The sequence below is a fragment of the Bos indicus x Bos taurus genome, chromosome 5 (assembly GCF_003369695.1).
Source record: "Bos indicus x Bos taurus breed Angus x Brahman F1 hybrid chromosome 5, Bos_hybrid_MaternalHap_v2.0, whole genome shotgun sequence".
Taxonomy (NCBI): Eukaryota; Metazoa; Chordata; class Mammalia; order Artiodactyla; family Bovidae; genus Bos; species Bos indicus x Bos taurus.
This window is the reverse complement of record NC_040080.1, coordinates 89,778,356-89,804,495: the sequence shown is the minus strand read 5'-3', so window position 1 is coordinate 89,804,495 and position 26,140 is coordinate 89,778,356. Positions and strand designations below refer to the sequence as shown.

Sequence of the window (26,140 nt, the reverse complement as noted above, 5' to 3'; positions counted from 1 at the left end):
GCTTCATTCCAGAGTGTGGGGAAAGAGCAACAGAACATGAATAAATTCATGGAGCTGCCCCTCGGCTCCTGTGAGCCAAGCCTGCTTCCCCCACCACACACACCCGCTGCCGCCTTGCAGCCCTGCTGGTCACCGAAGCTCACAGTCTGGGCTGGGGACAGGAGGAGAAGGCAAGCTCCAGAGAGAAGAGGGCTAGGACCTGAAAAGGGCTGAGGTGGAGGAGCTCAAAAAGAGGGCCTTGGTAAGTCGGAGAGAGGGGTGCGGAGCAGGGCTGAGCAGAGAGGGCCTTTAGTGAGTGGGTGGTGGGAGAAGGGGGAGGAGGAGGGAGAGGTGGAAGGACCTGGGGTCGATGGGGCTTGAGGATCGGCCAGGGAGGCCAGTGTGAGCCCTGGCCTGCTCTCTCCTCTCTGATCCATCCATCATCCAGCCTGGGGGAGCAGATTTGGAATTAGACATGCACGGGGCGACATGGCCCTTAGCCCCCCGAGGAAGACAAATGGCGACAAAGACCTTGAATAAAATTTGTATTTATGGTTGGAGGAGGCCCCTCCCCCACTGACTGCCAATCCTTTCTCTCCCAACCCTTTCAAGCACGTAGGGGGCCTCCCTCCAACAGGCCAAGCCTCAGCAACCTCTTTCTTCCTGCACCATAATGGGCTGGAAGGTGCAGAGAAGGGGAACAGGAAACAAGAGATGAAGGAATCACTTTCCACCCAATAATCATGCCCTGATGTATCCTGGACTCTCATTTTATGTATTGTACTTTTATACATTACAGTAGTGGCTTATCCTAGTCTCTAAGAGATCCTTTGCAGTTGTCTACCTCCAGGGCCTCCAAATATCCCAGTTTGCCAGTCCTGGGACTCCTTCTTCAAGCTTCTGGCCCCCGGAGACCCTGTGAGTAGGAAATTTCCCCTCGAGGGGCCAGATCCTGAGGAAGGATGTTTCCTCTTGGCCACCGGAATGACCACTCACCTCTCACAGGAGGATGCCTAGCACTGAATCTGCATTATTTGCTCTATTACTTTGCATAACCAATTTCAAATCCCTCCGCCAAGCATTTGTTATATGAGGTCCAACTTCTCTGAGTTTCCATCTGACCACAGCCCTTTGAGGGAGGGGGAAGGGGCAGAGATCCTGGTGCTGGCCAAGGTCTAGGACAAGGGCAGTGGTGGGGCTGGGCTGGGCCTGCAGGGCCTTCTGACTCTTTCTCCCCAGTAAACTCAACACTTCAGTCCTGAGACAGGAGAGATGACATTTGTGGGGTACCACATTTAGGGACTAGGAAACAGACAAATATAAAACCTCCTTTCCAACAGCCCTCACATATATACACACAAAGACAACACACGATCCACAATCCCACTCACCCAGGGACATACAAGGCCAGGGTCCCATGGACACGTCCACACTTGCCAGCACACTGTCACAATGCACAGGCCCAGAGCCTACCACACTGCTCCAAGAAGCGCCCCGCCTCCGCGTCTTCCCCACAGTTGATATGTCACATTGGAGTCCGAACACGGACCTGGGTGTCTCTCTGCAGCGCGCCATTTACATTTCTCTCTCGATCTGTCAACCTGTCTTGGCTCCCGTCTCTCTCTCTCCGTCTCTGTCTCTCCCTCTCCCCCTCTGGGGCTGTCAGTGAGTCTCTTTTCCAAGCTTTGTCTCTGTCTCTGCGTCTCTATTTGGCTTTCCGTCCCTTTGATTTCTCTGTAGCTCCTTCTCTGCTTCCCTGTAGGTTTCCTGCTTGCTTTCCCGGGCTGGTCTGTTTTCTCACTCTCTTCCCTCGCTCGCTCGTTTGCTCTGCGCCCCTCAACACTGGGGGTCGAGGGTAGTAGAGGTGCCTGCAGATTTGCCTTTTCCAGTTCGGGCCAACACGTACCCGTTGAACCCTTGACCATATATTATTTGGTCATGGGCACTGAGTGGCAAATTTCGATTCTTTCCTAGTCCTTTTTGTTTGGTTGCGGGCTTTTTTTTTTTTTTTTTGGTGGGGGTGGGGGGAGCCGGGGAGGGCTCATTTTTGCTCAGGAATCTACCTCTATCTTCTTATGTGTATCTCGACCGCTTTTTATCGCATCGCTATTTGTGGCCTCCTTCAAGCTCCGGGAATACCAAACTCAGGGTAGAGGGTGAAAGTAAGGATAGGGTGGGGGCGGTGAATCCCTGCAGAACTGGCTTAGAGCGGGTCAGGAACCGAGAGGCTGGGGGGACGCGGGACTGGGGCCGAGGCCTGCCCCGCCTCCACGCTTCCCTCTCTGGGCGCCAGGGGTCGCTCGGCACCCCCCCTCCCCCGGCCGCTTATAGCGGCTCCCGCCGCGCGCCGGCTCACACCACCCGCACTGCCGCCCAGGGAGGGAGGGGAGGAAGGTTAGGGACGCAGAGAGGGAGAGCGCTAGCAGGAGGGAGACGTGGGGCCAGGGCTCCAGCAGGGGGCTGGGGCCGCGGCTAGGGTAGAAAGGTGGGTCAGGGCTCGCAGAGAGCCAGAGCGCAAACCTGCAGAGGAGGTCGCGTCCGGTGGGCATCACCCGCAGCGCAGAGCCCGGGACGTCCAGAGCGCGGAGAGCAGTCCCAGCTCCAGCTGGAACGATCCGTCTGGGTAGCCGGGGACCTAGGCGCCGCCATCCTCGAGAAAGCAGCTGTCCGGAGAGCAGGCATCCTAGATCCGTTAAGAAACCAGCCGTCCGAGAAGCCGCCGATTTCAGGCGCCCTGGAACGTTAGATTGAACGAGAGGGTAATAGAGGACCACGGACTCTGAACCGTCTGGAGCTGCCTCTGGTCCACGGGGGAACCTCCGCCTTGACGGAAGGTTTGGGGAACGGCACCGCTGAGGCGGAAGCCCGAAGGGGTGGGGGTGCCGGGCGCAGCCGTCGGGGGGGTCCCGACCCAAGCCCGAGCCCGGCCACCGCCTCCGGGGCCCGCAGGAAGCCCCAGGCCTCCGGCACCATTGCGCCCAAGAGTGAGGAGGACCTGCTAGCCCTGGCCGCGTCGCGGCTGAGCCGCCGCAAGCGGGTGGCGGGCGCGGCCGTCGGGGTGGCCATGGTGCTGCTGCTGCTGGTGGCCATTCCGCTGCTAGTGCACAGCTCCCAGGGGCCGGCGCACTACGAAATGCTGGGTCGCTGCCGCATGGTGTGCGACCCGCACGGGCCGCGAGGCCCAGGACCCGACGGCGCACCCGCCTCCGTGCCCCCCTTTCCTCCCGGCGCCAAGGGAGAGGCGGGCCGGCGCGGGAAGGCAGGTCTGCGAGGGCCCCCGGGACCACCAGGTCCTAGAGGGCCTCCAGGAGAGCCGGGCAGGCCGGGTCCTCCGGGCCCTCCCGGCCCAGGCCCCGGCGGAGTGGCGCCCCCTGCCGGCTACGTGCCTCGAATTGCCTTCTATGCTGGCCTGCGGCGGCCACATGAGGGTTACGAGGTGCTGCGCTTCGACGACGTGGTGACCAACGTAGGCAACGCCTATGAGGCGGCCAGTGGCAAGTTCACTTGCCCCATGCCGGGTGTCTACTTCTTCGCTTACCATGTGCTGATGCGCGGCGGTGATGGCACCAGCATGTGGGCCGACTTGATGAAGAATGGACAGGTGAGATGCCCCTCTCCCACCCAGCCCAAGACAGGGAAGCTTTCTAAATCCCCCTGCTTTCAGTACACAACCCGAATCTCTTCCCCAAACAGCGTCACTAAATCCAAGAAGGACAGCTTGCCAAGAACTTAGAAATCGCTTCACTTAGCCGAAAAGGAATTGGGGGCCAGAGAAAGGAAATGACCTGCCCAGGGTCTCACAGGGACGTTAGGAATGGTGTCAGAATTAAAAGGCAAATCTTATTGTATAAGCAGCTGCTACCTCACAGTCCATCTGCAGGCAACTTACACCAAACCTCTCTGGTATCTCACCCTGCCAACTAGCCTCTTTTCTCATTCTGTCTCTTGCAGCTCTGCGGGCCTTCAGGTTACACAGTCACTCCATGGGCTAGTTCCCAGAGTCTGGCTCTTTCAAATTAGCATGGAATCTGAGTTTCAGGTGGTGGGCAGTTGGTAGCTGCTCCCGTGTGGGGGCATTCAGCTTGGATTTTTTAGAATAAAGTAAAAAAGAAAGAAAACACTTGCTCATTTCCCAGGCAACTCTATTGCTAGTCCCAAGGCCTGGGGTCCCTGGTTTTAGAGTGGCCTTTACCCTCAGCTAATACAGAGTCAGTAGGCAGAGGTAGAAGATGTGGCAGCTCAAGGGCCAGCCAGGTGGCCTGCAGGAATGAATTTGGGAGAAGGAAGGAGGCAAAGGACAGAAGCCGCGGACCCCAGCCGGGTCCTGTGGTCAGAGTCGGAGTCACTGCTGCCTTAGCTTGGGAGAAAAGCCCCAAAGACTCAGCTCAGGGTCTGGCCTCCGCCCCCAGACACGCAGCAGGGAGGGAGAGAGGCCTTGGGGTAGGGGTGGGGAACTGTGCCTGGGCTGCTGGAAGCCAGGGGTGTAAGGTTAGGGCTGAGCTGTGACCTCCTCACCCTGCTGTCCCATGGGGTCATTTGACCAGGTGCATCTGGCCAGCTTCTCTCAGCTGTCCAAACCCCAGGTCTTGCTACAGCTGCAGCACCTTTCGCCTCCAAGACCTGCAGGCACTATTCTGGGGTCTCCTCCCAGCAGAGCCACCCCAGGAACCCAGGGAAAGGGAGTGAGAGTGTGTGTGTATTAGACTGTAGAGTGTATGTGCATGATGAAGTGTGTAGGTGCGGGGTTCGGAGGTGTGAGAGTGAAGCGATGTCTACCTGCCTGTGGCACTGAGTTGGTGTGCCTGGTCTATGTGGGGTGTCTGTGAGGGGCCGTGGGGGTGGGTGTGTGTATCTAGAGTGTGTCAGTTCCCGAGAGGGGAGGGCCCCGCAGCTCCCACTCTGTATTCTGTGGTGCGGGCGCTGCGGCCCTGGGGACGGTAAATAGTGATTAGAATAATGATGAATAATTAATGAGTTAATAACCAGCCCCCGCGGGACAGGAAGAGGGGGGCTGGGAGGGGGCTGGCGGCTCGAGGCGACCTGCAGCAACAAGACCAGAAAGGGGAGGGGCTACCTGTTGGGGCGGAAAGCGACCCCCATGTCGGGGCACCCTCGGGGGCTAGGAGGGGCAAATATATAGACTGGCACCTTCCCACAGCCCGCACCCTTGCTTGCACACGTACAGGCATGCCTGTGCCCTGTCACCGGGGGATGGGAACACGAGTTTAGGAGGTCAAAGCGGGTTCAGAATCTTAGAAATTATTCTACAATCGAACTCTTATTTTTTAAATGATAATACTAATAGAAAATCTATATAGCGTTTCCTTTGTGCCAAGCAGTGTTTTAACACACTTCATATGTAGTAACTCATTTAATCCAAACAACCTGATGAGGTAGGTTCTATTATTACCTCCCACCTTATAGCTCAAATGGAGGACCACAGAAAGCGTGAAACTTGCCCACTTCCCGGCAGTGAGCGAATGAATGGCGGTGCCTGCGAAGCACCTTGTCTTTCCGGACCCCTGCAGTCTGTTACCAACGTATCGCTTTCACAGGTCCAGTTCCACCTCCCTGACTGAACCCTCCTCACCCTAGCTCCGTAGAAAGCGTGAGTGGGTTGTCCTGTTCTCCCTACTAGGTCCGGGCCAGCGCCATCGCCCAGGATGCCGACCAGAACTACGACTACGCCAGCAACAGCGTGATCCTGCACCTGGATGTGGGCGACGAAGTCTTCATCAAGCTGGACGGCGGGAAGGTGCACGGCGGTAACACCAACAAGTACAGCACCTTCTCTGGCTTCATCATCTACCCAGACTGAGCCGGGCTCCGTTCCCGGGCGCCCTCGCTCGCCCTTCGCCTCTGCTCCCCTCCCTACCACCTTCAGCTTGCTCCACCCAAGGCGCCGCCCCATCCTTTGAGAGCCTGGCGGTGGACCGGACCCTCCGGATAGGGAGGTGGCCTTAATGGGCGGACTCTTAGTGCTCCGGGGTGTAACTACGTGGCTGGGGAGCTGAGCAAGCCGGTGGGAGGAGCAGAGCAACTCGGGAAGGGACCACCAGCATCCCTGCACATGCCTGTGAAAGCCGGGGCAGCAGAGCGGCGCGGGTCACAGGTCATGGCCCTCTCTTCAGCCGGGAGCTAGGGAAGTTTCACTGGCTGTAGCACAGAGGCATGGAAAGCAGAAAACAGAAGGGAAACGCTGGCTTTGGGGAAGGGAGAACGCATCTGGGTGGGGGGAGAGGAGACGGGGTGGGCGCTGGTCCTGTCATGACTTCTCTGCCATCTCTTCTTCCCTCATCTCCATTTTCAGGCTTCAGGCTCTAGCTTTGGCAGTCTTCCTGTGAACTGGGGGAACCAGTTGGTTCTTTCTTAGCACTTAAAACTCATCCTGTACAGTCTCCATATCACCCCCATCTGGGTTAGGCCCTGGGGCTACAGCTGCTGCTGCCTCTTCCAATAAAGTAAAGTTGGAGAATGTGGGTGCCTCTTAACTTGGTGCAGAATAGGGGAAAGTGGCTGAACCCTTCCTCACTCCTCTCAAGGACCCCTACCCTATTACACTCTGTCAGAGGCCAAGGTTTAATTATCCCTGGCAAGGTCTGCCTCTGGGAGCAGAGGGGAGTGGCCCAGGGTTTCTACTCTGATATGGCAAGGGTGTCAGCTTCAGGAGAGCTTTGAGGCCTTCTACTAGAGGGGACACCAACCAGAGTGACACTAACAAGGGATGATCTCAGAGATATGGGTCTGGTGCTTCTGCTTTTTGCTGATGATGCAGGGGGGAAGAGTTCTAGGGAGCTCTATGTGATGAGTGAGTTGCTGATGGCTCCTGGGAGTGGCCAAGATTTCAAGGAGGAAGGAGAAAAGCAGGTCCCCAAAGTCCTACATTCACCTCCACCCCCAACAGATTCACTCATAGAGCCTGCTGGGAGGGTAGGGTGGACAGAGGTGGGGTGACCTGGTCAGTTCCTAGGTGAGGGAGTCTGGGGGAGGGGGAGAACCCAGGGCTGACCTCTAAGTTGGAGAACACTGCCACCATGTGGACAAGAACAACACAGCAGTAGCTGGCCTAGGCAGGACCACAGGAAAAGACACTTGGACACTTGAGAAACTTTATTGAAGGACAAAAGGGTGTCAGTTCCAATCCACGGTGTGGAAAATAAATAAGGTTAAAAGGAAGGAGCAAGACAGGACAGGGGTGAGTGGACGCAGATGCCTCATGACGGAGAATCCTGTGGGGCAGCATCACCAACTGGAATAAAACACTAAGGAGAAAAAAGACTTTGTCACAGCCCAGCCATTCTTGAACTGTACCCAGCTCTTCCCACTGTAAAGAAGCCGAGGCCGCCCCCTGCCCCCACTTCCCACAGGCCTCTGTGCAGGTACAGCTGGCTGTGGACGGCAGGCTCACCAGGGCGTCCTGCCATTCCAGCAACATGGCCACGGGGTTGGTGCAGACCCTGGTGAGGCCTGAGGGAGGGGCTCGGCTGGTGTAGAAGGCACACTCATCGTCCAGGCAGGCCTCGTGGAAGCCGTGGATGGCAGTCAGACATGCTTTGAGGCGCTGCCTCAGGGCCATGGTCCGAGGGGCCGGATGGCTGGCACCTGAGGGCCAGGGGCCATGGAGAGTTCAGGGTGGACTCTGAAGTCCAAGACTCCCACCACATACCGCCCTATCCCACCCCCCACCAGGGCCAAGCCAATTAGGAGTACAGGGCTGAAGGTGCCATACCACCCACCCGCCCACCCCAATGGGAGAGCTAGGCTGGGGCAAGGCAGGCAGGGGAAAGCATGGGATCATCTGGTGCAGGGCAGGCCCTGCTCCCAGCAAGAGATGATAACCTCCTTTGTTCACAACCCCACCCAAGCAACTCCTTACCTGCCGGGCCCGGTGAGGGCTTCAGAGACTGGAGTGAGCGGATAGGGGGGCTGGCACAAAGTGGGCGCTGGGAGGAGAAGGTCAGGCTGGTGGTCGCTGGAGCCCACTGACTGGTGCGGGGCCGTGGACTTGACTCTGGATTTCTGAGTTCCAGGGAGCAGGCTTCTGATACCCCTGGATCTACCCTAGTGGAGGGCTCTGGGAGTCCTATCTGCCCCTGGGGGCAGGCCTGAAGGGGTCCAGGTTCTGCTGGAGGGCTGGGCCCTGATGCCTCAGGCTGCTCCTGGGTGGAGAGCTCTGGTTTCTCAGGCCCCCTCCCATGGCAGGACTCTGGGGGGCCTTGCTCAGCTGGAGGGCAGGGCGGGGCGATCTCAGGCTCCGCTCTAGGGCAGGGATCTGGCTTCCCACACTCCTCTGGAAAGTAGGGTTTTGGCAGCTCAGGGTGCTGTAACAGTCCAGAAAGGTGAAAAGCCCCCGGTATTTTTTCAGGGGCATTCAGAGTTCTAGAAATCTCAGCCAGCAGGGGCTGAAGTTCCACCATATCCAGAGAGGAGCTTTCATTAAGGGGGGCACACTTGCCCTCTGCCAGCCCCTCCACTTCCTGCCGCAAAAGCTGCTGCAGGATACTGATGCGCTGTAGGCAGGAGAGAGCTTGATGTCAACAGCATGTCTGTACCCACTCTGTCCTATTCCCATGCCCACCCTCCCCCACTCCTATTTCTCAGTCCCAGCCCTGTCAGTGTCCATCAGCCATTGAAGCTGTTACCCACACCAGCCCACCTGCATCTTCAGCTCCTGGAGGTTGGGGGTTCGACTGGGGTGGGGTCCGTAAGAAGTTGACACGGGTGGCTTCCCAGGCCCCTCCTGCAACCTTATACCACTCTCCTGGTCAAATAACCGGACTGCAATCTGCTCCTGCCACATGGGAGGAGAGGGGTCACATGAGGAAGCCAGGCTGGGGTAAGAAGAAGACTACTTTGAGTCCAACCCTCATGAGAAAGGGATCAGGTCCTTAACTGAGTGTCCCCAGACTTGGATTAGAAGGGGCAACAGAGAAGCAGGGAGAGTTGGAGGGTTAGGCAGCTTTTTCTTAAGAGCCCACCTGCCTCAAAAACGCTGGGCCTGAGATCAACAGGACAGAATCAGGTATCTCAGGATGGAGAAGTTCAGATACTTACCCAGGGCAGGGCAGGCTCTTCAGGGCAAGGTTGAGGGGAGAGGCCACTCAACCCTCGGGCCTGGGTCAGAAGTGAGATGCCATGACTTCCTGTACCCATCCATCATCCTCTTCCTCCCCCAGTCCTGGCCTAGGCCTGTGACCTCCCCTGCCCTCTCTTACCTGCTGAACTCTGGAGGCTGATGGGAGCGGTGTGAACTGGGTTCTGGGGCGGGTGGCAAGACGCCGCAACACTGAATATGAGATCTGGGGAGAGACAGGGGTGGCTGAGCAGGGACAGATCGAGACCCAGCAGGGATCCCAGCCAGACTGTTCTGCCCTTGCCCAGCCCCCAGTAGCTACAGATACAAACTGGAGCTGAGGGGCCAGGGGATGGTACACGCTGAGCCCGTCCAAAGGGTGATGGCCGGGTGATGGCAGGTGGCACTGCTTGGCCAGGGGAGGGCATCAGGCAGGAGTCACAGCCGTCCTGTGGAGAAGAACCAGGTGGAAGAGTGATCCCTCCCACTTGGCACTGCTCTGTCTTGTTCTCACTTCAGCAGCCAGTGTGATTCTTTAAGAGCTAATCAAATCATATCCCTCCCTTGGTCATTCCCCTCTCCTTGGCTTTCCACTCATTCCAAGTCATAGCCAAGGTCTTATGCTTGTTTATAAATCCTTACCCAGCCCGATTCTGTCATTGCTCTAACTTCTTACTTCCTCTCCTTATTCTGCTTTAGCCTTGCTTTTTTGCTAATTCTTAAGCACACCAGGTAGACCCCCTGTGTACATCTGAAGTTCTCATGTCCTGGAACGTTCTTCCCTCAGATATCTGCGGGGCTCACTCCCTCAACTCTTTCTGCTCTTCACGTAGCCACACCTCAGTGATACTCCCTTGACCCCTGCAACTGCAATACCACCCACTCCCTCCAGTTCTCCTTCCCTTATAGTACCTTGGGGGCTTCCCTCGTAGCTGAGACAGTAAAAAATCTGCCTGCAATGCAGGAGACCCAGGTTCGATCCCTGGGTTGGGAAGATCCCCTGGAGGAGGGCATGGCTACCTACTCCAGTATTCTTGCCTGGAAAATCCAATGGACAGAGTACCCTGGTGGGTTGTAGTCCATGGAATTGCAAACAGTTGGACATGACTGGAGCAACTAACAATTTAGTACCTTTTTTTTTTAACAGATAACTTATAACCATCTGACATACTATATATTTTACATGAGTATTTATTTTCTATCTCCCCTTCTAGAATGTGAACTTATTTCGTATTGTATATCCAGAACCTAGAACAGTGCTTGGCACACAGTAGCTGGTCAATAAACCCCTGTGTGTGGAGGAAATGAACGAGCTGTCAGATCTGTCTCACTCTCAGCACTGACCTGACAGTGACCTAAATACGTATCAGACTGTGACCTCTGGAGACCTCCAGGGGCCAGTGCCACTCTGGAGAGGGCTTGGGTCCATCTGGGACAAACAAGGACCCAATGAACATGCTGAGATCCAAGCAGGGACTGTTTGGCTCTACCCACAATCCTCAGTGCTGCTGGGGACTCCCTCGTGTACATCCTCTGCCCCTTCCCCAATCCCAGGAGGGTCCCATCTCACCCTGGTGTGGGTTTTATCTCGGGTTTCTTTTAATGGTATCCGCTGGGCCAGGCCGAGGGGGCCACCTCCTCCTTCATCTGACTGAGTGACAACTTCATGTTCCCCTTCAGGGAGAGAGGAAGCTAGGAGGAGACAGGAAATTTGCTGTAGTGTCTGAAACACACATCAAAGTCTGGCACATGGTTTTGCAACCTCCGGAAAGGGTATGCCAGTTTGACAGCCACCACTGCACCATCAAGCCTGGGGACCCATCCAGTACCCCTTTGAACTCAGAAGTCACTCATTAATCTGAATACCCTGAGTGGGCTAGGGGTGTGGTGATGGCTCTAAGCCGCTGACGTAGGACAGTGAGTCGAAGGTAAATCTTGCAGGAAGTGGCAGAGAGAGGATACAAATGAGGACCACCTCCTCTGACACAAGTGTAACCGGGCAAACCTGTGGCCTGTGAAGAAGATCTCTTCCTCTCTGTCTCCTCCTGATCTGGCCTTCCCGCCACAGCCCTCCTGAGCTTTCTCTCGGTTTGCTCCCTACAAGCAGGCTCCCAGCTGACGTTCTCTCCCCATGGCCAGACACACTCACCAGGCTGCACAGACGTCTCCGGAAGGGATCCTGAGGCCTGGCTCACTGAAGTCCTGAGGACAACAAGGACAGTGGCAAGCAGTCACTGAGTACCAGATATGAGCTGGGCACTGTGCAAAGTGCTTTACAAACATCATCTAATTCTCACAACAACTTCAAATGATGATACAAACATTGTCCTCATTTGACAGATTAAAGAAACTGAAGCTTGGCAGGTAAGGCAAGCTTGAACAACTTGTAAGTGCTGAGAGTCAGGAATCAAACCCAAACCCCATTTGTTCCCACAGTCTGTGCTCTAGCCACTACACAAGGGATGGCACCTCTCATTTCTTTCCCCTTCCGCCCCTCACAACCTGAAGAAACTGATGCCATATTGAGGCCGGACTATGAAGGCCTGAACTTCACTGCAAGGGTTCACCCTGGGAATTCACAGATTTTCCCCTCCGCCCCGCCTCCAGGCTGGTGGGAAGTCCTAAAGCTACCAGAGGGCCCAGCCCTGAGGGACCCTGTATCAGATACTGAATCATTCTTTTCCAAATGACCCCCTCCTTACTTGCTGCTGCCACTGGTCTCTCTTCTTAGTTCCTGGAAACAGGGAAGAGCAGAGGGGTGAGAGGAAGATCCTGAAGGTGGAATCTGAGCCACACAGGAGCAAAAGAAAAAGGAGAGTCAGAAGCAGGCTCCAAACCTTCAGGTTTCACCACCAACCCCATCGGCCTCCATACAAGCCTTCTGCTTACCAGGAGCTACCTTCCATCCCAAGGCCCAGCTGTGTCCTTAGGAGTTCCCAGGAACACTTAGTATCAGCCCCTTAAGAACACTCACCAGAGCCTCCAACCTCTGGGGACACAAGGTCCGACCTCTAGGCCCTGGTCCCTCCAGCCTTGAGAAGCAGGAAGCCCTGACAGGGTCCAGTCGATGGGTAGGGGTTCTGGGGGCCAAATATGCAGACACCCGGGCATCCTAGGACCCCAAAAGAGACTCTCAGTACAGGCTCAGGATTCCCTCCTCAGCCTACCCCAGCCTGATCTCCTCCTATCCCGGCTCATTACCTGACCCCTCCGGATGGTGCCTCCCTGGGTCCCTCGAACCAGTACTCTCTGAGCCAGACTGGGCTGGCGCCCCAGGCGACAGCTCTTCACCCCCTCACCTGACAGGATGGTGGCCAGGGCTGCAGGGTCAGCCACAAACTCTATGGTCCCTGGAGCCTCTGCAAGGGAAAAAGAGAAGGAAAGGCGAGGAGGGATAGGAAGGAGGGGAGGCTGAGGGGCTGGGGAGCCTAGCATTGTCACCTTGAGGTGCATGAGCCAAAGAGACTCATATAGCTGAACTCAGCTCAACAAACATTCATAGGACTTTAATCTGCATAAGACACTATTCTAGACACTGCCACCCAGAGAAGAATACGACAAAGCCCCCATCCTCAGGAAGGTAACATCAAACTATAGAGGGGTAACAGATTCAAGTCAAAGTGTGGACATATTATAAGAGAAGTGCAGGGAATTCCCGGGCGGTACACTGGTTAGAACTCGGTGCTTTCACTGCCTTGGCCCAGGTCTAGATCCCATAAGTTACATCTAATAAAAGAATGAATGAGTGAATGGATAAATGAATGAATAAACAAACAAGTAAAGTTCAGCAAATCATTAGAACAAAGAGCAATTGATAGTGACTAGAGGAGCCGGAAAAGGCTTTAGAAGTGATGACACATTGTTGAAGAAAAGAAAGGGCCTCTAAGAGCAAAGAGCTTTCTAGGAGCAGAGACTAGGAATTATAGTAAGCAGGAGAGGCAGGACTACAAAGCCCCCAAACCCCACTGCACCAACCCATTCTCCCACCCAGTTCTACAGCCTCCAACAGATACCTGTCTGGGGAGGTGGCCTAGGGCCCACATTTTGACCCCCATGGCTAGGCCTGAGCTCCTCCAAGGGGTTCCGGAGCTGAATGCTCCCCACCAATTTCTCAGATTGCTCTGTCTGGCGTGTGGCTTTCAACCTGGGGTCTGCTGAGTCTGCGAGGGGGCGCTGAATACTGAGCTTCTGCCCCAATCTCTAGGGGAGGGGAGAAAAAAAGCTTAGCTCAGCGTTGAGGTGCATTGCTGCTTCCTTGTAGCTACTGTCTTCGTTCCCCCAGGCTCCTCTTACCTTTGGATCTTGGTTCTCCTGGTCCAGGGCGCTGGGTTTGACTGTGGGGAGAGGTGGGCGTCTCTGAGAGCGAACGGGAATCTTGCTAGGAGTGGGAGATACACCCCGGAGGAGAGGATCCTTCGGGGCTTGGAGGGTGGTCATGACGACTACAACTAAAAAGGAGAAAAAAGGATCAGGGATCAAAGGTCAGCCAGTTCGAGGCTTTGGTCCTGACATTCCAGATACTCCTACCTCCGCCCAAATCCACGCGCCCAGAAGACCCGGCGCCTGCAAGGGCGCTTTTCGGTCATCTCCTGACACTCCGAGCCTACTCTTTCGTCCCAGGACCCCGAACTGCCTCTCTTCCCTACGAGCGCCGGCAGCCCTCATTCCCTCCAAGATCTCCGTGCCGCACCTCCCCCTGAACCCCTCAGGGTCTCCCCCACTTTCTTTGCTTTTCCCCCCGACTCTCTGGGCCTCTGCTCCAGGTACTTCCCCAGTTTGTAAAATACGCCAAGCTCCTGATTGGCTCGTCTGTGCTCCCGCGGAGCGCGTGACGCAAGATTCAGCTATCCAATCTACAGGCCTCGGAGGCGGGGCCAAAAGAAGGACTAGTTGCCGAGCCGCTTTCTGGCCAGGAAAAAAAATGACCCGACTCAATCAGCCAATCCGAGAGTGGAGCGCGGGGTGGAAGAAGAAAGAGGAGACCGTTCTGAGGTCCAGGAAGGCGTCGGCTCTGAGTCTGGGCAACAACGGGCGCCGGCGAACTCTCGCGAGGTCTCGGGACTGGTGCGGGAAGGTCCAGTCTCGGCATTGTGGAAGGCCTTGCGTCCTGCAAGCTGACAGTGTTGGAGGCTGGCCCCAGCCACTGACTCAGCTCTGATCAGAGTTAGGCCGTCAAGCTTTGGGGACCCTGTCCAGACACTTTGTGGGAAAAGTCTGCCTGGGTCGAGGAACTGCCTCCAAACGAGCGGAGAGGTCTGGAGAAAATTGAACTAACAATAACAAAAATGAAAGGTTACAGTGAAAAAGAAAAAAGTTTTCCTTTTTCTCTTGCCCTTTTCTGAGCTCTTTTTTTTTTTTCACTTTAACTTCCGGATCTGTAGTCGGCAATCAAGGCTAACTTGATATGTAAGCTACATATGTATCTCCTTTAAACTCTGCGTGAGCTACATTGTGCACCTGTAGCTTCTGTTAGTTACATTCTAACTCAATGCTAATCACATCCTGTGTTTGGTGCTCACCTTTACAGCAGTCTTTGCAGAGCACCCCTTGTAGTTCTCTCTCTCTTTTTTTTTCTTATACTACAGAAAGGAGGCCACAGTACAATTCATGAAAGACAATGGACCCAACTGCTGGGCTACCTTACACCGTGGAGAAGGAAATGGCAACCCACTCCAATATTCCTGCCTGGATAATTCCATGGACAGAGGAGCCTGGTGGGCTACAGTCCTTCGGGTTGCTAAGAGTCGCATCGGACTTAGTGACTAGACAACAACAGCCTGACTCCAGTCTGTTACTGTTTTTGAAACAATGCAAGAGGAAAAAAAAAATACAAGATCCTTACACATTTGTTCCACATCACTGACCCCTGACTGTGAGCCCTCATCTATATGATCCCCCAGATTCTTTGGCGGGGGCGGGAAGGGGCCACAGTTCTTGAGGCATGTTCTCCCCTCCAGGCTGGCCGAGATTTAAAGCCACCTTTCTATTTCCTCCAAATTCCCTCCATATTTTTTCTTTCCAGCTTCAGTGGACAGAAAAAGCCAAGGTTTTTGGCAACGTCAGAAAATTCTTTTTTTCACTCAAGCTGTATGAATGGTGAGGTATGGTCTTCATTTCATAGAAAAGAAAGAAGACTCAAATGAGAATCATTGGGGCAGTCGTGAAGAGGCGTGCAGCTCGGCCCTGGCAGCACAAGTACCCGGGGCAAGGAGGTTAACAACCTCTGCCTGGGCCCTTCCACGATGTCAAAGGCGGAGGAGGCCAAGAAGCTGGCAGGCTGCGCCGCGGCAGAGAAGGAGGTGAGGAATAACCAAGTGCTGGGAACTGGTAGTGACTCTACAATTGTCCACGCAGTGCAACGAATAGCTAAAAGAGTGAAACGAGGGAATCGGAACCACGTTTGTATTCCCACTTCCTTCCAGGCCCATCAGCTTATCCTACAGTATGACTTACCTCTCAGTGAACCAGAGATCCGCCACACCATCGATGGTGCTGATGAAGTAGATGCAGACCTCAACCTCACAAGGGCGGTGGAGGCCACCTCACCCAGAAAATTGTGGCCGGCAAAGCCATCCGTTTCATTGTGATCTCTGATTTTAGGAAAGATTCAAAGAACCTCGGGGATCAGTGGCACAAGGGGATTCCCATCGAGGTCATCCGATGGCCTATGTCGCAGTGAGCTGAACCGGGACCCAGAAGTTTGGGGGTGCGATTTAACTTCCACTGGCTGTCAACAAGGCAGGTTGTGTGGTGAGGGATAATGGGAACTTTATCCTGGACTGGAAGTTTGACCGGGTCCACAAATGGAGTAAAGTGAACACAGCTATCAAAATGATCCCAGGCATGCTGGACATGGGCCTGTTCATCAACATATTGGAGAGACCCTACTTCGGGATGTAGAACAGCTTGGTGAACAGGAGGGAGAAGCTGTTCTGAACTGGCCTTGCAGGAGTGTAGTGTGTTTCTCTCGTGTTCCCAGCCCACCTCGGAGGCGGCCACGTCTCTCTGAACCTTTGCCTTAATGTGTCTGTGCCTGCTGGACAACTTGAGAGGGTGAGGGGTTGAGGGTTAAGTTCAGTCTTCTGAAGCACTGTTATTACATGTTTTTTTAAAAAGAGAGATATAAATGTATATGTGCTAAGGCTCTTCAGTCCCACTGGACTCTTTGCAATCCCCATGGACTGTAGCCCACAAGGCTCCTCTGTCCATGGGATTCTCCAGGCAAGAATACTGGAGTGGATTGCTATTTTCTTCTCCAGGGGATCTTCCCGACCCAGGGATCAAACTGGTGTCTCTAATGTCTGCTGCATTGGCAAGTGGGTTCTTTACCACCTAGTAAAACCCTTTATATATATATATATATATTTTTTTTTACTATTAAAAATACTCAGTTTTTAAAATAAAGTAAAACTCGATTTCATGTTTTCTATGAAACATTTACACACACACACACACACACACACACACACACACAAGGAAGACTGTTTTTTAAACTTTCAACTTGAGCCTGATGGTTAAGCTTCTGAATATTGGGTTTGCTGAGATATGTAAGTCAAACTTCTTTTGAAACTGGTGAAATGAAGGGCCCAGCCAGCAGCAGTTCCCTGATGCCTTACTGGAAACATGGGAGTTCTTTTACTTTTCTACCGCACTTTTATTTTTATGTTTTGTTGTGATTACACACAATGCATAGTTACTTGTTCTAATATGTGAACTACAAAAGTCTGGCAAGTGTAGGGGTGTGGTGTGTGGTGGTGACTCAGAATGTGTAAACTATCCGGAGGGAAATGTGGGGGTTCTTCTGCTGAGGTCAAGGGATTCATTCTGACCCCTCTTGTTGAAGACCATTGGACAGAAATACTTGCCAGTACTGCCAAAGCACTGCTGTGAAACACCTATAAATGACTGTCTTTTTGTTGTTGATATTTTTTGGTCCCTTTATTGTTACTTTGCATGATTCGGCGTCAGAGGTTGTTACCTCTTCATATTGTTTGAAGGTTGAAATAAAACAGTTCAGTGCCAAAAAAGAGAAAAGGCCAGTATCATTGGAACTCAGCACAGCAAGCCTGGAGGACTGGGGAGAGGTGTGGCATCTGCCTGTTGGCAGGCAGGGGGGTGAAAACGAGAGAACCTAGAACACCCTGGTTAGGATGGGAGGGGTTACCCTCTAGTGGGGAATGGGCCATGGCTTCAAATGTGCAGGACACATACATTCTCTCCCTGATGCCAGTGTTTCCTATCGCACGACCCTGGAGTTATTCTTGAATTCCTCTTTCCCTCCCCTTCCAGTTTCTTCTTCATACCTTTTCATTATCTTTGGAACTCATTTTCTTGCTTCCTCCTCGTTACCTTCAACCTAATCTCCCCTAGAGGATTGCAAAAGCCTCCCACCATCTGTTCTCTCTTGCTGTCCACAATAATCCATAATAATTCTAGCAGCTAGAATAAGCTTTCCAAAAGGCGAACCCGATCATATTGCCACTGTGCCTTGACTTCCCCCCGCTCCAACTCCCCGTCTTATATCACTTTCCCCTTCTTCTCTGCTTTCCAACTCCATTGCCACTCCCAATCCTTGACATTTGTCATGTTCTTCTAGTCTCTCTGTCTGGAACACTTCCCAGCATGCCGATTCACGCCTCCAAATTGATGTTCACTATTACTTTCTTATAGAGGTCTTCCTTGAACCCCTCTAGTCACAACACTCCCTAATCTAAAAAATAAAAGTTTCCTTAGTTATGTGCACTCAAAGAACTGTGTTTCCTCAGAGCTTGTATCTCAGTTGGTAATTGTATATTCACCAATGTGAACATAATATGTCATATTTATAAACCTGAACTCTCCTGCTAGACTTCCATGAAGGTGGTGACCTTTTTATTTTTGGCTTACATTATGTTTTCAGTGCCTTGCATTGTTCCTGGCAGTAGAGGTGTTCAATATTTGTTGAATGAGTCAAGAGATGAATGAATAATTGATCAAATGAATACATGTAGAGATAGCAAAGACCTCCGAGAACAAGTAATATTTGAGCTTCCTTTTTACAACAGGGAAGGCTCCTCTAGTCACTCAGCACAGTGCTTGCAAAGGCTAGGAACACTTCCCCGGATTGTCCAGAGAAGAGTAAGTCCTCAGGGGTAGATGGAACATGGGACAGTAGGTAATAAAACTAGAAAGATGGTCTGACTGGCGGGAAGGTGGGGGTCACCGCATTCCACTAACAGGTACAGCAAATATACCAGATCCCAACTAGTAGATCAGCAGGGATGGCTGCCGAAAAATACTGTGCGCCTACTGTGTGTAAAGCCCTTTGCCAGACGTTCAGTACACAGAGAGGAGTAAGGCTGAAGTCCGAAGGGTAGAGAAACACCAAGCTGGAGGCTGGCTGCTCAGGGGCTTTCTACGATTTTAAGGTAGTCGGCACAGTCCCGGTCCAAGTCCACACGCCGGGAGACTTGAGTTTGTCAGGCTACCCAGAATCGGTCTTGGGGTCACACTAATCAAATTTGTAAGAGAAATTCAGTGATTTACCATGAGCAACATACCTTCTGGTACCAAAATATTTATGTTTGCTTCTCAGGGCACTACCTTCACAGAATCAACATAAAAGGGAGACTGATTTTATACCATAAAAGCCTTTAAAAGAGCTGATAATCAGAGTATCTGCCACACTTATAATAGCATCTAACCCATTTTCTATAGAGCAGCCTGTGACCTGCTTCTGTTTGTCTTTGCTGGACCTCGAATATGGGGAGTTGGGGAAATAGTGTCAGACTTTATTTTGGGGGCTCCAAAATCACTGCAGATGGTGACTGCAGCCATGAAATTAAAAGACGCTTACTCCTTGGAAGGAAAGTTATGACCAACCTAGATAGCATATTCAAAAGCAGAGACGTTACTTTGCCAACAAAGGTCCGTCTAGTCAGGGCTATGGTTTTCCAGTAGTCATGTATGGATGTGAGAGTTGGACTGTGAAGAAAGCTGAGCGCCGAAGAATTGATGCTTTTGAACTGTGGTGTTGGAGAAGACTCTTGAGAGTCCCTTGGACTGCAAGGAGATCCAGCCAGTCCATCCTAAAGGAGATCAGTCCTGGGTATTCTTTGGAAGGAATGATGCTAAAGCTGAAACTCCAGTACTTTGGCCACCTCATGCGAAGAGTTGACTCACTGGAAAAGACTCCGATGCTGGGAGGGATTGGGGGCAGGAGGAGAAGGGGACGACAGAGAATGAGATGGCTGGATGGCATCACCAACTTGATGGACATGAGTTTGAGTGAACTCCAGGAGTTGGTGATGGACAGGGAGGCCTGGCGTGCTGCAATTCATAGGGTTACAAAGAGTCGGACACGACTAAGCGACTGAACTGAACTGAAGCCACTTCTCTTGTTTTATTCTATTACCCCCCCTTTACTCCCTGTTTTCCCCCATAGACGGAACTATAATATGACTGATATGTTTTTAATTAAGCATGTGAATAAAATGGGGTTTCCCAGGTGGAGCTAGTGGTAAAGAACCCTCCTGTCAGTGCAGGAGACATAGAGACACAGTCGATCTCTGGATTGGGAAGATCTCCTGGAAGAGGGCATGGCAACCCACTCCAGTACTCTTGTCTGGAGAATCCCCATGGACAGATGAGCCTGGTGGGCTACAGTCCATAGGGTTGCAAAGAGCTGGACACGACTGAAGCGACTTAGCACATACATTTATAAAATATGTAGGGTTGTATATTTGTTTCCTATTGCTACCGTAACAAATTACCACAAATTTAGTAACTTAAAATAATGCAAATTTATTCCCTGGGGGTCAGAAGTCTAATATCAAGGTTTGGCCTGGATTCATTCCTTCTGGGGGCTTCAGAGGAGAATCTGTTTGCTTGCCCTTTTAAGCTACTAGAGGTTGCCAGCACTTCTTGGCTTGTTGCCCCTTCTTCCATCAATGCTAACTTCTTGGTTCTGTTGTCACATTTACTTCACACTGTGATCTCCTGCCTCCCTCTTATGAAGACTTTGTGATTATATTGGTCTGACCCATATAATCTAGGATAATCTCCCCATATTAAGATCCTTAACTACATCTGTAAAGTCCCTTTTGCCATATATGATGTTAATAACTTAGAGATTCAGAGGATTAAGATGTGGACATCTTTGGGGATTCATTACTCAAAGTACTACAGGTTAATGAGTGTATGTATTTTTAATTTGCACAAACAACATTGCCGTGTGTGTGTGTGTGTGTGTGTGTGTGTGTGTGTGTGTGTGTGCTTGGAAAAGGAAATGGCAACCCACTTCAATATTTCTTGCCTGGAAAATTCCATGGACAGAGGAGCCGGGCATGCTACAGTCCATAGAGTTGAAAAGAGTAGAACATGACTGCTGCTGCTGCTGCTAAGTCGCTTCAGTCGTGTCCGACTCTGTGTGACCCCATAGACAGCAGCCCACCAGGCTCCCCTGTCCCTGGGATTCTCCAGGCAAGAACACTGGAGTAGGTTGCCATTTCCTTCTCCAATGCATGAAAATGAAAAGTGAAAGTGACGTCGCTCAGTCGTGTCTGACTCTTCGCGACCCCATGGACTGCAGCCCACCAGGCTCCTCCATCCATGGGATTTTCCAGGCAAGAGTACTGGAGTGGGGTGCCATTGCCTTCTCTGAGAACATGACTGAGTATGTGCAAACTATGTTTTTTTTTTTCCTGCCATGCTGTGCAGCATGCAGAACTTCCTCTGACCAGGGATCAAACCTGTGCCCCTTGCAGTGAAAGCACAGTCTTTAAAAAAAAATTTTTTTTTTAATTTATTTATGGCTGCAGTGGATCTTTGTTGCTGTGTGGGCTTTTCTCTAGTTGCGGCGAGCGGGGGCTACCCTCTAGTTGGGGTGTGCAGGCTTGTCATTGCGATGGCTTCTCTTGTTGCAGAGCATGGACTCCAGGGTGAGTGGGCTTCAGTAGCTGTGGCACGAGGGCTCCGTAGTTGTGTTTCTGGGCTCCAGAGCAGTCGCTCAATAGTTGTGGTGCAGGAGCTGAGTTACTTTGTGGCACGTGGGATCTTTCTGGATCAGGGATTGAACTTGCGCCTCCTGAATTGGCAGCTGGATTTTTTTTCCCACTGAGCTACCAGGGAAGCCTGAAAGCATAGTCTTAACCACTGGACCACCAGGGAAGTCCCATATGATTTGATTTTTACTCTTTTTTTTTGTTTGTCAACTCTGTTTCTAGGCTCAATCCTTAGTGCTGTATATAATCTAATTCATTGCTTTTGACAACTGCATAGGATTCCATGCTAAGCATCCATCATGCTTTGCTTATTTATTCCCTACTTCTACTAATAGTGCTAGAAAACCATCATATGTTGCCCCGTGCAAACTTGTCCATGAATTTTTCTGGGACATATATACAGGAATGGAATTTCTGAATCATGAAATTTATGAAAACTTAGTTTCACTAAGTACTTCCAGACCATTTATTCAGAAAGTCTGAAGCTGTTTACACTCTTGATGTATAAGAGTGTGTTACACATTGAAAGTTGATAGATGCTTTCAGTGTTACTTGAAAGTTATTACCTCTGTCCTTTCCAACATTTGATATTGTACAAATGTCTAATGTTTACAATTCAATGGACATAAGTGAACAATGTTATTTTACATTGTATTTCTCTAATTACCAGTAAGTTTGACTGTTACTTCACATTCTTATTAGCCCACAGAGCTCTCCTTCTGTGAAATGCCTCCTTGTTTCCTTTGTGCATTTTTTCCTATTGGTTTTCCTGTCTTTATTCCTGGTGATTTACAAGATGCCACTGTGTATTCTGCATATTAATCCCGTGTCCACTTTAGACATTGCAAATATTTCCTTTAGGTCTGTAGTGAAATATAATTGATTTTCTATCTTGTAACCTTAATGAACTTCTTGGTTTTCCTAGTTTGTCAATTGATTCTGTTGGGTTTTCTATAGACATAATTATGTCTTCTGCAAATCAAAACAGTTTTATAAATTCCCTTTCAGTCTTACTCTTTGTTGAGATTTTTTTGTTTTGTTTTATTTGACTTTGCTGGTTTATTTCTTACATCACTGTAGTGAACTTCCAACATTATATTAAACAGTAACAGTGCCTTGACCTTGACTTGTGAGAATCCATCTAAAGTTTCTCCAAAGAATGGCCTTTTTTTGTGAGACAATCTGAAACTTATGAAAAATTGCATGAGTAGTACACACAAAATTTTTTCTCAGCCATTTCAGAGTAAGTTGCCAATATGTTGCCTTATCTCCCCCCAGTACTTTAGGGCGTATTTCCTACTATCAAGGACATTCTCCTGCATGACCGCAGTGCAGCCATCAAAATCAGGGAAAGAACACCTATACATTCCTATCATCTAACCTTCAGACCCCATTCAAGTTCTGCCAGCTTTCTGAGTGATGTCCTCTATAGCAAAAGAATTTGGTCCAGAGTCACGTGTTGCATTTAGTTGTCATGTCTCTTTAGTCTCCTTCAATCTGGAACAGTTCTTCATTAAAAAAAAAAAAAAAGTTTATTTATTGGGCTGCACCAGGTCTTAGTTGCAGCATGCAGAATCTTTGGTTGTGGCATGCAAGCTCTTAGCTCCAGCATGTGGGATCTAGTTCCCAGAGCGGGGATCAAAGCCCAATCCCCCGCACTGAGAGTTCAGTCTTAGCCACTGCACTACCAGGGAAGTTCCCAGTTCTTCATCCTCTACTTTCATGACCTGACACTTTTGAGAATGACACGCCAGTTATTTGCAGAATGTCCTTAAATTCGGGTTTGTCCTGATGTTTCCTCGTAATTAGACTCAGGGTATGCATCTCTGACAGGACTGTCACAGAAATGATGCTGTTCTCCTTCTACTTCATTCTATCAGGTGGTGCCTGTGTCCATTTTTCCCGGAACTCTGATTATTTGATTGAAGTGGTATCTGACAGGTTTCTTCACTATAAATCACTCTTTATCCTTTGTAATTAATATTTAGGGTGAAGTATTTCAATATTGAATTTGAGCCACCTTCCTAGGTGGCTCAGTGGTAGAGAATCTGCCTGCCAATGCAGGAGACTTAGGTTTGATCCCTGGACTTGGGAAGATCCCCTAGAGAAGGGAATGGCACCCCTCTCCAGTATTCTTGCCTGGGAAATCCCATGGACAGAAGAACCTGGCGGGCTACAGTCCATGGGGTCAAAAAAAGAATCAGACACGACTTAGCGACTCAACAACAACTATAATACTATGTAAATATTCCATTCCTCATAAAAACTTTCACTTTGTCTACTTAACTATATCACCATGTATTCATACATTCCTATGATATTCAGTGGACTGTTATTCCATTACTAATATTACTTATCCTGTTCCCCAAGTCATTTCTAATTCGGTCAGCAGGAGCCCTTTCAAGTTTTCCACTGTATCCTTTCAGCGTGTTTGTATTCTTTAGCGTTCATCACTTTTTAGCTCTTTTTTTTTTTCCTTTCTGGCACAGAAACATGTTTCAGGTTCAATTTATACTTTCCCTGCATCAGCTCTGGAATCAGCCATTTCTCCAAGGAGCTCTGGTTCCTTTAGAGGAGAATGTTATTTAAAAACCAAGAGCTGGACACTAGCTGTGCTCATAGCTATTAGGGTATTTCTAACCCCCAGGCCCTCTCAGTGGACAGAGCTGAGGCATATATTCTATACAGACACACACACACATACACACACACACACACACACACACACGCACAAATTCAGTACATTTACACCTGTATTTCTATATCTAAATGTATTGAAAACCATGAGTTCAAGACTGGCATTTTGCTTTAATAAACCGTGTCATTCACCTGCTCTAAAATACTTCAAAGGTTTTTACTGTCCTTACCAAATATCTGAGGAACTTACCAAAATAAGGTAGGCTCTCTTCTCTTCGCCAGAGTCCAGTTAATGAATTGAGATTTTAAATTTCACAATAAAAAGAAATCAGCCAAAAAGGGATTTTTCTATAGTTGCTTCATTTGAAGATTCATATACCCAAGGGCTTCCCTGGTGGCTCAGTGGTAAAGAATCCACCTGCCAATGCAGGAGACTCGGGTTCAATTCCTAATCTGGGAGGATCCCATATTCAGCAGAGCCACTAAGCCAGTGTGCCAACTATTGAGCCCATGCCCTAGAGACCGGGAGCCACAACTACTGAGTCCATGTGCCACAACTGCTGAAGCCCACGTGCCCTGGAGCCCATGCTCTGCTACAAGAGAGGCTGCTGCAATGAAAAGACCACGCACCCCAACTACAGAGTAGCCCCCGCTCGCCTCAACTAGACAAGAAGCCAGCATAGCAATGAAGACCCAGCACAGCCAAAACTAACTAAATTTATTTTTTAAAGTAATATACCCAACAGACATAACCTACTGTGGTTTCTTAGCCCTCTGCTGGAGAGGTTTATTCTTTCATTTCAAATACTTGAGACTCCTTTTTGTCTTACAAGGGGTAGCAAAGAGGTTCACTTACAGTCGAGCTCTATGGGCCTGACCTGGTAACTCATTCCTACAAGAAAGGTGCTAGTATTCCTCCTTTAAAATCTTGACTAGCACAGAATTGACTGACAGTGGTGATGATCATTTGCAACTTTTCTTTCCTCATTTTAGATATTAAGAAGCAAGCATTTTCTAAATCAAAGCTATAATGAGGTGCTACCTCACACCAGTCAGAATGGCCATCATTAAAAAGTCTACAAATAACAGGACTTCCCTGGTAGTACAGTGGCTAAGAATCCACCTTGCAGTTCCAGGGACACTGGTTCAGTCCTTTGTCTGAGAAGATTCCACATGCCACTGGCAGCTAAGCCAGTGAGCTGCAGCCACTGAAGCCCCTGTGCCTAGAGCCCAGGCTCCACATCCTCAGAGACCACCACAGTGAGAGGCTCACACCACAGCCAGAGAGGAGCCCCGCTCGCTGCAACTAGAGAAAACCTGTGCACAGGCAATGAAGGCCCAGTGCAACCAAAAATAGGCACATAAATATTTTCCTAAAGTCTATAAATGACAAATGTTGGACAGGGTGTGGAGAAAAAGGAATCCTCGTACACTGTTGGTGACAATGTAAGTTGGTACAGTCACTATGGAAAACAGTATGAAGATTCCTTAAAAAATAAATAAATAAAAAGAGATACCATAGGATCTAGCTATCCCACCCCTGGACATATATCTGGAAAAACTCTAATTTGTAAAGACATATGCACCCCAGTGTTCATAGCAGCACTATTTACAACGGTCAAGACATAGAAAGAGCCTACATGTCTTTCAACAGATGAATGGATAAAGATGTGGTACATATATACAATGGGTACTACTTAGCCATTATAATGCCACTTACGACAGCAAGGGTGCAACTAAAGATTATCACACTAAGTAAGTCAGAGAAAGAAAAATATGGTATCACTTATATGTGGAATCTAACATATGATACAAATGAATTATTTACAAAAGAGAAACAGACTCACAGACACAGAAAACAAACTTCTGGTTGTCAAAAGGGAAAGGAGGTGGGGGAGGGATAAATTACGAGTGTGAGATTAACATATACACACTGCTATATAGATAACTAGGAGAAGGCGATGGCACCCCACTCCAGTACTCTTGCCTGGAAAATCCCACGGACAGAGGAGCCTGGCAGGCTGCAGTCCATGGGGTCGCTAGGAGTCGGACACGACTGAGTGACTTCACTTTCACTTTTCACTTTTCACATGCATTGGAGAAGGAAATGGCAACCTACTCCAGTGTTCTTGCCTGGAGGATCCCAGGGACGGGGGAGCCTGGTGGGCTGCCATCTACGGGGTAACACAGAGTTGGACACAACTGAAGTGACTTAGCAAAATATAGATAACTGCAAAGGTCTTACTGTATAGCACAGGGAACTATACTCAATATCCTGTAATAAACCACAATGGAAAAGAAAGAAAAAAAACCCAAGCATTTTCTATTCTCTAACATAAACTTTTAAAGGTAGTAAATGTATGAGTCTGGGCAAAGAGATAAAAGAATTTGGCTGTATTGTAAAATGTATAAATTATCTCTTGGGCTAGACAGACCTTGATCCAGTAACAATAGTGATACTTTATCAGTC

At 50.3% G+C, this 26,140-nt stretch overlaps 2 protein-coding genes and 1 pseudogene across 6 annotated transcripts; 2 read left to right on the top strand and 1 right to left on the bottom strand.

Moving 5' to 3' along the window:
- Positions 1–2,978: 2,978 nt before the first annotated feature.
- On the top strand, positions 2,979–6,456 carry C1QL4 (complement C1q like 4). The gene is made up of 2 exons (XM_027542762.1): positions 2,979–3,580; positions 5,618–6,456. The coding sequence occupies exons 1-2, from the start codon at positions 3,044–3,046 to the stop codon at positions 5,795–5,797; spliced, it is 717 nt and encodes a 238-aa protein (XP_027398563.1). The 5' UTR covers positions 2,979–3,043; the 3' UTR covers positions 5,798–6,456.
- A 618-nt stretch (positions 6,457–7,074) lies between these two features.
- TROAP (trophinin associated protein) lies at positions 7,075–13,825 on the bottom strand. Of its 5 annotated transcripts, none has more exons than XM_027542756.1 (15): positions 13,743–13,825; positions 13,346–13,500; positions 13,066–13,252; positions 12,254–12,411; positions 12,027–12,164; positions 11,755–11,837; positions 11,202–11,254; positions 10,623–10,744; positions 9,385–9,501; positions 9,195–9,278; positions 9,034–9,093; positions 8,636–8,770; positions 7,856–8,489; positions 7,388–7,581; positions 7,075–7,241 (listed from the first exon to the last, which is right to left on the bottom strand). In XM_027542756.1, exons 2-15 carry the CDS (start codon positions 13,487–13,489, stop codon positions 7,194–7,196), a joined length of 2,157 nt encoding a protein of 718 aa, XP_027398557.1. In that variant the 5' UTR covers positions 13,490–13,500; positions 13,743–13,825; the 3' UTR covers positions 7,075–7,193. The 5 variants fall into 5 exon arrangements, with proteins under 5 accessions (XP_027398557.1, XP_027398558.1, XP_027398560.1 ...); XM_027542757.1 differs by having other exon boundaries at positions 13,778–13,822; XM_027542759.1 differs by having other exon boundaries at positions 13,774–13,792.
- A 1,391-nt stretch (positions 13,826–15,216) lies between these two features.
- On the top strand, positions 15,217–16,277 carry LOC113893094 (annotated as a pseudogene).
- Positions 16,278–26,140: the final 9,863 nt, after the last annotated feature.

Coding starts and splice junctions, on each gene's coding strand:
- TROAP (XM_027542756.1), bottom strand. CDS start 13,489: ATGACCACCCTCCAAGCCCCGAAGGATCCTCTCCTCCGGGGTGTATCT. Junction 12,412..13,065: donor TAGGCCACCTCCCCAGACAG/GTATCTGTTGGA, acceptor TTTCCCTTGCAG/AGGCTCCAGGGACCATAGAG. Junction 9,094..9,194: donor CAGCCTCCAGAGTTCAGCAG/GTAAGAGAGGGC, acceptor CTTCTGACCCAG/GCCCGAGGGTTGAGTGGCCT.
- C1QL4 (XM_027542762.1), top strand. CDS start 3,044: ATGGTGCTGCTGCTGCTGGTGGCCATTCCGCTGCTAGTGCACAGCTCC. Junction 3,581..5,617: donor ACTTGATGAAGAATGGACAG/GTGAGATGCCCC, acceptor TCTCCCTACTAG/GTCCGGGCCAGCGCCATCGC.